This window comes from Lontra canadensis, unplaced genomic scaffold, assembly GCF_010015895.1.
Source record: "Lontra canadensis isolate GAN:19392208 unplaced genomic scaffold, GSC_riverotter_1.0 scaffold45, whole genome shotgun sequence".
Lineage (NCBI taxonomy): Eukaryota > Metazoa > Chordata > Mammalia > Carnivora > Mustelidae > Lontra > Lontra canadensis.
The window spans coordinates 6,250,961-6,263,427 of record NW_022631039.1 but is presented as its reverse complement, the minus strand read 5'-3'; the positions used below and the strand labels follow the sequence as shown (position 1 = coordinate 6,263,427).

At 61.5% G+C, this 12,467-nt stretch overlaps 1 protein-coding gene across 1 annotated transcript; it reads right to left on the bottom strand.

Annotated features, from left to right (window-relative positions):
• Positions 1-660: 660 nt before the first annotated feature.
• NSUN5 (NOP2/Sun RNA methyltransferase 5) lies at positions 661-12,467 on the bottom strand. The gene is made up of 11 exons (XM_032872451.1): positions 12,322-12,467; positions 12,107-12,229; positions 11,421-11,595; positions 11,218-11,326; positions 2,269-2,407; positions 2,066-2,181; positions 1,610-1,788; positions 1,230-1,440; positions 1,019-1,159; positions 857-942; positions 661-826 (listed from the first exon to the last, which is right to left on the bottom strand). Exons 1-11 carry the CDS (start codon positions 12,412-12,414, stop codon positions 801-803), a joined length of 1,398 nt encoding a protein of 465 aa, XP_032728342.1. The 5' UTR covers positions 12,415-12,467; the 3' UTR covers positions 661-800.

Sequence of the window (12,467 nt, the reverse complement as noted above, 5' to 3'; positions counted from 1 at the left end):
GCTCCAGCGCTGTCCCAGGCAGCTCTCCGGAGGGGCCAGCGCTCCTTCAGGACACACGATACAAAATGTAATTCTTATTTTATAAATAATGTGACGTAGATGTAAGGAGTCCCCCCTCGCCCCGTGACTGAGGTTGAGTGCTGTGGCAGGCGACTGTCCCTCCCACCCCCGGGGAGAGCAGGCCGTGTGTCCCTGTGCGTGCAGCCGAGGGGGAGGCCTGCACCTCGAGTCCCCGGTCGCTGTCCGGCTTGGGGGCTGGGGCACAGGTCTGGACCCCGAGCTTCCAGGTGCCGGATGGAAGGTCGGTCCTCCGAGTCGTAGTGCCCCGAGCTGGTTTACCTCCATTCCACAGGCAGGAACGCTGGTTCGGGAGCCCCCGGGGGTGTCCCGGCACAGCCGGAGTGTGTGTGCGTGTGTGTGTGTGCGTGTGTACATGGACGTGCACTGGACAGGGACGGGAGGCTGGGACTTTCCATGACAAATAAAGACTTGATTCCTGTGAGTCTAGTTGGAATTTTTCGTATGAATGTGAGATTTTTCTCCTTGCTTATGTCATTAAGAATTAAAAAAAACTGTGATCTACCGTGGACCATGTCCTGCCTTTTATTTCCGCGGCCGGGACGGCACTCCCTCCCCGGCAGGAACGCAGCCCGGGGAGGGGCCCCAGGACAAGGAAATCCACTGTCTCCCACGCTGGAGAGCCAGGGTTACCGCTTTCCTTCCTAGAGCGGTGACCAGCCAGTAGGAAGGACGGAGCTGTCACACACAGCTGCTGGCTGAGCCGCGCGGAGGCCCGGGCTCTAACTGCTCCCCGGAGCAGGCGCGGCTCCGCAGACCTGCGGCGTGCCCGGAGCGGAGGCCGGGCGCCGTCTCCTCCTCCGCCGCCGCCGGGCTGTGCCGGCCGTGAGTTCGGATGCTGCTGCTTCGGCCTCGGGGACCGAGCTAGAAGGAGAGTCCCTAAGTCACTTGCAGCCTGGTCCTCCAGCGCTTTCTATGCAGCCCCCGCCACCCCACTCACCTCGACACCTCGACCCGTTCCAGAACAGCGACAAAGAAGCCACCAGTGAGTGTGGTCTCGGGGGAGGCCCGGAGGCAGTGTTCAGCCCCTGGAAAAGTGCCCAGGCCTCGGTGGGGCCAGGAGGGTAGGACGGGAGCTAGCCTGCGGAGGAGGATGGCAGGGTTGTGAAGAGAGCAGACCCCTCCCCGGCACCCCGGCGGCCCCCCGCTACCTGAAGGCCCCGGGGTTCTGCTGGAGGGCATCCCACACCACATCCTCGTTCTCCTCCTGGCACAGGGAGCACGTGGAGTAGACCAGGCGCTGCAGGGAGGGGAAGGTGAGCGCGTGGCGCAGTGCTCGCTGCTGGAAGCCAGCCAGGGCCTGCAGGCGCGCCTTGCTTGGGGTGTCTGCCCCGGGCTCCTCCAGCGATCTGGCTGGCATTCCTGAGGACAAAGTGTCAGCTGCAGACGGCCTCCGCTCGCACGGAGGTCCCTGCTGCACAGGTGAGAACGCTGGCCTGGGTCAGCAGATGAGCAGAGTCCGAGCTACACCGGAGGCCAGCGCGAACCCCAGAGCCGCAGGTCCCTCAGACACCCTCTGTCCCCATCTCACCTGAGCCACTACAAGAAGGGTCCAGTAAGATGTACTGGACCTGACGGTAGCGCCGGTCGGAGGGGGAGACCGCCAGAAAGTCCTCCTCCGCCAGCTCGCAGCACGAGACTCCAGCCCGGGCCAGCAGGGTAGCCATGGACGCCAGCCGCCCGGCGTCCCGGTCAAAGGCAAAGATCTTCCTGGGGGACAGGGGACCGCTGCAGCAAAGCACCAGGCGCCCAAGGGCCCTCAGATGCGACATGCAAGAACACGTCCACTCAGGACACAGGACCGTGTCTGGCCAGCGGGACCTGAGCGGGGGCTTCCGACCTCACAGCAGCGCCCCCACGGGAAGCTGGGCGTGGGGCCCCCCACCCACCGCTCCAGGTCCTCTCAGCCTTCACGCCCTACTTGGACCACGGTTCGCACTTCCCAAGGACGCCATTCCCCATTCCCGCTGGCGGCCGAGGCACTCACCCCTGGTTCCTGAGCAGAGCGGCCAAGTGACTGGTCTTGTTGCCGGGGGCAGCGCAGGCGTCGAGGACGTGCGAGCCCGGGGGAGGGGCCAGCAGCATGGCCGGGAGGCAGCTGGCCTGGGGGGGCAGAGCGAGGCGCTGGCGCATGGGGACCCCGCGCCGTCCGACCCACGCGCACGCCCCCTTCCCGTCCACCTGCCCCACCTTGTCCTGCAGGATGAGGTGACCGGCCCGGTACAGGGGGTGGTCGTGCAGATCCGTCTGGGCCGGGAACACCAGCAGCTCTGGCAACACGGGGTCCAGCAGAAAGCACTTCCCTTTGAGGGCCCGCAGGTCCTCGAGGCTGCCAGGGCACAAGAAGCACGGAACGTTCTGAGCCCCCGGCCGAGCACCGGGCTGGACCTCACGTGAAATGCTCGTTCACGCGACAGATGCCGCAGACTGCTGCGGACAAACGGACGGCTGGTGACGGAGGCAGCAGGTAAGGGAGCGCGTGGGCGCTCGGGCCAGCCCTGGCCCAGGGTCCCACCTCCGCCACCTTCCAGCGGGGGGCACGGGGGCAGGTGCCTTCTGTCCACCCCCTCCCACTTCTGGGAAGCGGTCACGGGGAGAACTCCGTTACTCCACGCGAGATGCGTACAGTATCCGGCACGAGTGAGGCGCTCCAGAAATGCATTTTTTTTTTAAAGATTTTATTTGACAGAGATCACAAGTAGGCAGAAAGATAGGCAGAGACAGAGGCGGAAGCAGGCTCTCTGCTGAGAGCCTGATGTGGGGCTCGATCCCAGAACCCCGAGACCATGACCCAAGCCAAAAGCAGTGGCTTAACCCACTGGGCCATCCAAGCGGCCCAGAAACGCCAACAGTTAAACACCCACCTCGGGGGGAGGGGGCAGGGGGCGCCGCACGTGAGGGGCGCGGGTGGAAGCCCCGCTCCCCGCACCTGAAGGAGCACAGCACAGCACACGCCCCTTGCCAAGCGGGTCACAGAGCTATCGGGGGGCAGAGCCAAAGCCAAACCCAAGCTTCCCTACGTTCCCTGCCACACCACGCTGGCCTCCCAGCAGCAGGCCACAGGCAGGAGGGGACAGGGAGGGAGCAGAGGCACTTCCCAGAGCTGTCAAGCCGCCAGGAGGTGGGGGGTGCAGGGGAGCACCCGCCTGGGGACAGAAGCCGGGGGTACGGCCCAGGAGCCCAGGAAGGGCCTTCGGCTGGGAGCTTCCTGCAGCCAAGCACAGCTGAAGTCCAGTAGTGGGGAGACCCGTTCGGGAGGTTCTCCTGCCCGTGAAAACAGAAAATGACTCGCAGGGTCCAGGAGGACAGAAAGGTACAGCGGGCAGGACGGGCACGACGGGGGCTCGGCTGCTGGCCTGGCGGCCATCTGTTCGCTGACGACGGGATGCTGGAGGCGCAAAGCGCAGGGACGTGGGACGCGCCACACCTGCAGACCCACATACCCAGTCCCACATCCACAAAATGAAGGACAAAGATCCCGATGGTCTCCTCTGACAAGAGTCAACATCCACTCATGACAAAAACTCCGCAAAGCAGGTGTCGAGGGCACAAACTCAACACAACGCAGGCCACGTGGGAAAAGCCTGCGGCCACCCTACTCGGGGGTGAACACCTGAAAGCCCGTCCTCTGGGATCGAGAACAGGACAGAGATGCCCCCCGGGCCCCCTTTACTCAACAACCCAGTCAGCACAGCAGGCAAGATAACGACGAGGCATCCAAACCGCAAAGGAGGGAAGGACGCCTCCCCACGCAGAGGGCAGACACGGAAAACGCCAGCCAGAAAACTGTCAGAACTTCTAAGCGGATTTGGTAAAGCAGGACCGAAAACCCACGTACAAAAATCTGTTGTGTCTCTTACACACAGACAACTAACTACTGGGCGGTCACAGAGATGACGCGGCCACCGCCGGGCACAGGACCCGGGCAATCCAGCTCCTCCCGCACCCCGTCCCTGGGACGTGCGTCCTGCCTGCCTTCCCCACTCCCGGAGCCTGCCCAAGGACACGGCCTTGAGAGAGTGACAGGGCACAGAGACCATCTGGAGGGCAGGAGACCGAACCCGTGAAGGCCTCGTATCAACTGGGAAGATTCTGGCAGGTGGGCGTGGAGACGTCTTGCTGCAGCCCCAGACAAGCCGCCCAGCTAAGCGTCCTTGCTCAGGAAGCCTGTCCCCGGCCCGTCCACAGCGGCCCGCCCGCCGCACCGCAGGGCCCGTTCGGGTCACCCACAACCACGGGGCAGCCCGCCGGGAGACCACGAGCACACGGTCTGTAGGGCTCCCTAACCAGCTAGCGATCTCTGTGTGGTGCGGGGTGGCCCCTACGTCCGATGCTTGGGGACCCCTGAGTATGGGGGGACCCCGAAAGCGCAGGCCGCTTTAATGGACTTACTGGAGAAACTACACGGTGGCCCTGCCGCAGAGCAAAGCGGGGGGGGGGGGGGGGGGGGGGGGGGGGGGGGGTTTGTGCTGGCAGACGGCCAAACTGCTGCAGCACCCCACGTCGGCGGACCCCTAATACAAGATGCGGGGGCAACCCCGGCCAGCAGGGCGCCCCCCCACCAGCTCGGGAAACACTCGTGGAGAGAGGGTCTCCTCCCTCAGCTTGTGGACGCGGCTGCCAAGTTCCAGCTAAAAGCTGGGGGAGCACCCCAGGGCAGCCGGGGCGGCGACGGGCCCGCGGCGATGGCTTCTCCCTGGCTGCGGGAAGGCGACAGAATGAGCCTCAGCCCCACACACCCTGCCCTCCAGCAGGGGCCAAGAGGCACACTTGTAACAAGTTCAGGGACTTGTGTCCTCGGATACTGGATGATTCCAGCCCGCAGGGGGGCTTGGCCCAATGAGGGGGGCCTTCCTGGGCACGTGGGACCCCAGGAATCTATACAGAAGTACAACAAATTCTTAGGGAGCTGTGAGTGGGACGGGCCATGTGCACCCGGCTCTCTGGAGGCCCTGACGGGGCCACGTCCCCGCAGGAAGGCGCCAGCTCCAGGCGGCCCCCAGCACGGGGCACGGGCTGCTCACAGGCATGTGAGCCCACCTGGGCAACACGACGTTCGGGGTGCTGCGGCCCAGAGCCGGGACCGAGGGGAGCTCAAAAGGCCACCCCCACCCGACCGGGAAGGGTCTGGAGAAAGTAACCCGGAGGCACGAGGACCTGACCTCACTGCTGTGGCCCCGCAGCGGTCAGCCTGTAGAAAGCCTTAAAACCTGAGCGACGATGCCCGTCAAGAAAGTCCCTCGACGCTGCCAACTGGGCACCCTCTGCCTGAGGACACGGGGGTCTCCCTCCCCAGGACTAGGGAACACCCCAGGTCCGGCCGCCCACCAGCTCGACCGCGTACGCGTGAATCCCACCTGAAGGCCGATCAGACGCCGCGGGCAAACGAGACTGCGGCCCCCGCAGAGGACGATACTCCAGGCACAGGGCAGAGGAGAAACCCTCCAAGAGCGACCCTGAGCGGCCGCCACACGCCCCTCCCTGGCACTTCCCACAGCCTGCTAGAGCCCACAGATGCACGTCCCGGCTCCTGGGGGTGACAGCAGAGCACCCGGAGCCGAACAAGGCAGCGGCCCCTCTGCACATGCTGCGCCCAACACTGCCACCGTCTCAGACACCGAGGCCACGGGCCGGGGAGGGTGCCGTGCCACTCTCAGCACGTGCCTCCGTGGTGTCCCCCTGGCCACTGAGCACAAGACCGGTGGCCTTCACGTGGGAGGGGCAGCAGGGGACCTTCCGAGCGCTGCCCCCAGGCTACCCACCCACGAGGCCCAGCATAGGTCACACGAAGGCAGCCGGAGCGCTGTCGCTGTCACCCTTCCCACACCAGGAGGACGGGCCATGGCACTCCCACCCTAGTGCTCACGTGGAAGACGTGCGTGTCGCAGGCCGTCCCGCGGGCTCTGCTGCGCGTCCGTGAGAGGCTGGGCAGTGACCCCCAGAAAATTCAAGGCCAGACACTGCCCTGAGGGTGCGGGCGTCATTCCACCGGCTGAGACACACCCCGTTCCAGACGGATGGGTGAGGCGCACGTTCATCGAGCCCCTAAGAACGAGGGGCAGGTGTGCGAGCCTGGAGGGCTCTGGAGGACTCCGTGTCCCCACCTGGCGCAGCGCCTGTCCCTGAGTCCAGCGGGGGTCACGGAGCCGCCTGAGAAAGCAAAACACTAGGGAAACGGACGGAAGCTCCGGCGGCTCGAGCTGGACCACCGCTGGGGCTGCGCACTGTGGCAGCGACGGCAGAAGGGGAGCGCACCCCTAGGACTCTGCTTCCCAGCTCTGGAGGAGAAAGACACCAGGTTTCCCTGCCAGAAAGCAACAGCTTCCAGTCGTGTGCGCCACGCTCCCCCGGGGATAGCCCCCGAGGGAGCAGCACCGTGGCGGCCACGGCCGCAGCCAGAACGTTCTGGCCGGTGATCGCTCCCCAGCCCCAGCCCTCAGCCCCCCATGCGCACCGCGGGTGGCTCTGAGGGGTCCCCCCTGTGGCGCGGACAGTGGAAAAGCGGAGGGGTAGATCGTGAATGAGCCCTTGCGGGGTCAGGATATATGAAAAGACGGGGGGGTGGGGTTCACCGGGTTCCACGTCGGGGCTCCCACGGCAGCACGACCCCGCCCGGCGGGCCGGAAGCTGACGACAGTCTGGCTCCCGGGCCAGCCCCAACGACCTCTGGGCAGCGGCGACTCGGCGCACAGACGCGGGCCCGCCGCTGCGCCCCGACGGGAGGCACCTACCAAGGAAGCCAGAACGCCCTGGAGATACAGGGACCGGTTAACTGCTACCGTGGCCCAGGTGTTCTCAGTCCCACCCAAGGCAACGGGCAAGGCCGCCAGACTGGCGCCTCCCTCCACAGCGAGCACTCAGCCATCCTCCGTGCAGGTGGGGACCGCCTTGGCCCCACCCGCAAAGAGCCTGGGTAAGCGTACTAGACCGCGACTGGGGGGTCCCGCCGCAACAGTCCCGATGTGCAAGTGCACAGAAGGACGCGACGCCGCATGCAGGACCCGTCACCGCTCTGACCCGCAAGCGGCCGGCCCAGCGGACAGGATCCGAGAGCGGACGCCGTTACTCGGGTCCAAGCTCCTTGGCTAGTGGGACCAAGCGCTGCCCCAGGCTCTAACACACCCGCACGAATCGGGGCTGCCGCTCTGCGGGCCAGACTGGGGACCCCCGCCCGGGCAACTCCGTGCAGGGAAGAGCCGCCACCCTCTCCCCGCCGGCCGCGCGCTGTGCTGCTGAGAACGCCGGGCCCTGCGCTGGGAAATGCGCGCTGGGATGGGACCTCCCACCCCTGGGCCGGGGGAGCGGCCGCATCGCCTGCAGGATCCAGCGGCCCCTGCAGAAACCGCTCCACCTGGAGTGGCACGCGCGCTCCGGAAGCGGGAGAAGGTGGGGGTCCCGGTCTGGCATGTTCTGCTCCCCTCTCCTCACACCTGGCAGGGCTGCCTCCCCTCCGCCAACGTGGAAGGAGCGCTGCCAGCCTCCTCTCCTCCAGGCGGGACAGCAGTGGCCGTCGTCTCCCGATGATACCGTCACTTGGCACCTGTTCCCTGCACGGGGCGGCGAACACGAAGCACCCACGGGAGCCCCTGCTACATTCCCCCGGCACGCGGCGAGGGGCCCGCGCTTCCGAACACTGAACGGTCTTCGATAAGGAAAGCCGTCTGCCCCAGCAGGACGCACTTGGACGTGATTACGGCTTCACAAGGCGGCACCTGTGTTTATACCTGACGAGTCCGCTCACGTGCCATTTATTAAATCACACAAGGACTCGAGTCAATGGCCTGAGCAATGGCGCCTCCAGCCTAGGGGATATTAATAAATCAACGGTTTGGATCTGGGGGTGCTGAGAGGTGTTACCACTGATTTAGGGAATTTCGGGGGGGGAGTTTGTTTTTTTAAGAATTTATTTATCTGGGGCACCTGGGTGGCTCAGTGGGTTAAGTCTCTGCCTTTGGCTCAGGTCATGACCTCAGGGTCCTGGGATCGAGCCCCACATCAGGTTCTCTGCTCAGCGGGGTGCCTGCTCCCTCCTCTCTCTCTGCCTGCCTCTCTGCCTACTTGTAATCTCTGTCAAATAAACAAATCTTTAAAAAAAAAGAAAAAGAATGAATTTATCTGAGAGAGAGCACATGAGCTGGGGGGAGGGCAGAGGCAGAGGGAGAAGCAGGCTCCCCACTGAGCCGGAAGCCTGATGCGGGGCTCGACCCCGGGATCCTGAACTACCAGAGCTGAAGGCAGACCCTTAATGAGCCACCCAGGCACCCCTGGGAAATTGTGGTCTTAATCTGTTTTCTCCTGCTTGTGTCCCAGCAAGAACTGGGACCCGCCCCTAATGCGGCCATCCACCTCCGTGCTAGTGAAACCCCTGCTGAGCACTCAGGACACATGGCAGAAAACAGGGTCATCTGGGATTTTAGAGCTGGTCACAAGGGTTGGAGTGTTGGGGAGGTCACTGAGAGCACAGGCCCGCCGGCTGACCCGCCAAGCTGGACCCCGGCAAACGGAGGTGGCTCCTCACCCCTTTCCCTGTCTTTGGAATGTGCAACCTACTTGCCTTCCCCACCACAGGCTGCCCCAACGACAAAGCCTTGAGACAGTGACGTGGTGTTGAGATCACAGGGACCGCGAACAGGCATAACTCACTTTACCGCATTTTGCTCTACTGACAACGCTTTGCAGATAGTGAGGTTTTGTTGGGTTTTTGTTTTGTTTTGTTTTACAAACCGAAGGCCCCATTTTCCCAGCACTATCTGCTCCCTTCTTGTCTCTGGGTCACATTTTGATAATCCTCACAATATTCCAAACTTTTTCATGAATACAGTGTTTGTTACGGTGACCTCTGATCAGTGATTATGACTCACCAAAAGTTCAGGTGATGTTTAGCATTTTTTAGTAATAAAATACATAAGTTGTCTTTTCAGACATAACGCTCCTGTACACTTCGTAGACTACACTATAAAATAAACCTATCTTTCATGGCCACTGGGAAGCCAAGAAATTCACCCGACTTGCTTCATTGCAGCATTCTGGAACCGAACCCACAGTACCCCCCAACATGGGCCTCCACGTGACTGAACCCAGTTAAGGCCTCTCTAGAACTATTTTTAAGATTCTGGTGGGGGCGGGGTGCAGGGATCTACTCGTCTTCTGGCTTCCCAAGGCAAGCCTTGTATGAAGCTCCCTTATTACTAAACCTGCCACATGTCCATCTGGACCAGCCCGCCTCTTTCTTCGTTCCTTCTCTGGCCCTGCCCCGTGCGTATGGGGCCTGGTTTCAGATTATACCTGGAAGGCTCCCAGGGAGTTTGCAAACCAATGTTATCAGAAAAAAGAAATTAAGAAAACAATCTCATTTACACTCGTATCCCCCAAAAAACCCAAAAAACTAGAAATAAATTCAACCAAGAAGATCAAAGACCTGTACTCTGAAAACTAAGATACCGAGGAAAGAAACTGAAAATGACACGAACGAGAAGCTGTTCGACACTCATGGAGTGGAAGAATGTCGTTAGAAGGTCCACACTACCCAAAGCAGTGTACAGAGCCAGTGCAACCTCTTACCAAATTCCAATGGCCATTTTACAGGTACAGAACGATCCTAGACTTGTATGGAATGGAACAGCCAGGCCGTCTTAAGCAAGCACAAAGCTACAGATCTCACACTGACTCCAAACGACATCACAAAGCTGCAGACATCAACACACACGCAGATCAATGCCACAGAACAGAGGGCCCAGCAACAAGCCCGTACTTGTACGGCCGATTAGTTTGTGACAAAGGAGCCACGAACATACAACAGGGAACAAACAGTCTCTTCAATAACGGGGTCAGGAAAATGGAGGCCACGAGCAAAAGGAGGGCACTGGACAAAGACGGATGGCCAACAGGTGCATGAAAAGGTGACCGTCACAAGTCATGAGGGAAACGAGCATCGAAACCACGACGAGATGTCACCTCCCACCTGTCAGAACGGCTGTTACCCAAAAGACAAGAAACAGCTGTCGGTAAGGATATGGGAATCAGGGAAGCCCCCTGCGCCGCTGGGGGTGACGAGGACTGGCACGGCCACTGTGGAAAACGGCACAGAGGCTCAATACAAGTTCAGAGCTGGAGCCTACCGTATGATCCAGCAATCCCATTTCTAGGTATTAATCCAAGGAAAAGGAAAACACTAATTCAGAAAGATACCCGGCCCCTGTTTCCTACAGATGTATAATCGCCAAGACCTGGAAAACCCTAAATGTCAACCGTCAGATGAATAAAGAAAACATGTAACTATGTACACGTATGTGTGTGTGTATAACACACGTGTACACGCACACGGGAATATTTTTCAGCCACAAAATATAAAATCCTGCCGTCTGCAACCACATGGATGGGCCCTGAGGATCTTACGCTAAGTGAAATAAATCAAAGACAAACACTATGTTCTGAATCCTATGTGGAATCTCTTTAAAAAAACAAAAAACCAACTCATAAAAACAGAGAACGGATTTGTGACCGCAGGGAGGGGGAGTTGCAAAGTTTGTCAAAAGCACAAATTTCCAGCTATAAGATACGTAAGTCCCAAGGCTCTAATGCACGGCACGGTGGGTGACACTAAGAGCTACTGCACTGCGTGCCTGAAAGATGCTAAATCTTAAAAGTTCTCATCACAAGAGGGGGCACCTGGGTGGCTCAGTCAGTGACGTGTCTTCTGACTCTTGATGTGGGCTCAGGTCATCTCAGAGGCCTGAGACGGAGCCGAGACCTGCTTCAGCACACTAGGTACGAAACCTGCTTGAGAGTCTCGCTCTCCCTTTCCCTCCTACTCCTCTTTTTTCTCATCACAAGAGAAAAAAACTTTCTGTATTATACGTGGTGACGAATATTAACTAGGTAGTAATTATTATGCAGTATAAGTCAACAATGTGTGTTTAATAAGCACATGGTTTTGGAAGGATTTCTCTTAAGTCGTGAATTCTGAATAAACAGGATTTTAAGTTAAGGGCTGGAGAAAGCCAGGCCTTGGAAGGAGAGAGAGAAATTGCTGGAAAAGTAGGAGAAAGCCGGAGAGCCGTCACCACCACCCCTCCTCTCTCTTCCCCTGGATCCCCGTTTCCCAGAGCCCCCAGCAGCCAGGCAGGGTTCTCAGCTCACCTCGAAGCCCGACCCTGGTAGGAGAAACCTTGTCTCTTGAAATAATCAACTGCATCATCAGGGCTGGTCTTGAGGGTGTTCACACGCACGAACCGAGGCACCTGCGAGGCTAGGAAGCGATCGGCGGTGAATGGGCAGGACCGAGGCCCTCTCCTCTGGGGGCCTGGGAGCTGCCCTCCTGCCCACAACGCCGTCCAGCTCACCCGTGCCAGGCCTGGCTCCCACTTGCAACAGGTCCTCGTTGCGGCTCACCCGGCGCTGAACCTTGAGCCGCGCCAACTCCGCTTTCAGCCTGGCCTGGTGCCGCTCTAGCACAGGTCTCCAGCGGCCCCCGCCCCCCCTAAAGCCCTTCCCCAGCAGCAGCTCGTACACGAGCACCTGGGGATGGGGAAAGAACGAGGGACAGCCCTAAGTGTGCGCGTCTCGGAACGTCACAGCGCTGAGCGACCACTGCCGAGGCAGCACCGGGGCCGAGCGAGGTGTTCTGCCCGAGACCACAGGGCAGATGAGCGGCAGACCGGGGAGCCCAGCCCGGTGTCTAGCTTCCCGGTCCCGAACCCGGTCCCGAACCCTCTCCCCAGGGCTGCTCACCGGCCCAGCTCCGCTGGGCCTCCTCCGACCCTCCTCCTCCTCGTCACCACCACCCTTGTGTTTTAGCCAGAGTCCCCGCCGCGGCTACTCAGCATTTCCCGTCTTCAGCCTTCACGCTAGGCTCGGAGGTACAGCTCGCTGACCCCGCCTCAGCGACCCGGCGGCTAGAGACGCTCGCGCGCGTCTGACAGAGGCCACTCGCGAAGTCGCGCCGGGCACCGTGCGGCGCTGACGCCGGGTCCGCGGGGGCGGGGGGCGGGGTGCTCCCAGCCCAGCCCCGCCCCCCCGGCCCCGCTACCTTGGCCAGGTGCGGCCGCAGCTTCTTCTCCGCGCGGAGGAGGCCGGCGCCGGCGATCACGGCGTCCAGCACGGCGGAGTAGCGCTGCGTCTCGCACACCAGCGCGTACAGCTGCTTGACGTTCTGCGCGCGGCCGAGGGGACACCGGCTGAGGCAGGGGCCCCCTTCTCGCCCCCCCCCCGGCCCCAACCCCCCCGAACCCCGAGCCCCGCTACCTGGAAGCTGCTGGCGTACACCAGCCCCTTGATGGAGCCCCGTCGCCCCTCCACGGCCGCCAGCACCGTCGCCGCCGTCGCGTACAGCGCCATGCTGCGCTCCCACGCGCCTTTACGGCTGTGTCGCGAGGCACTCTCGCCTTGGC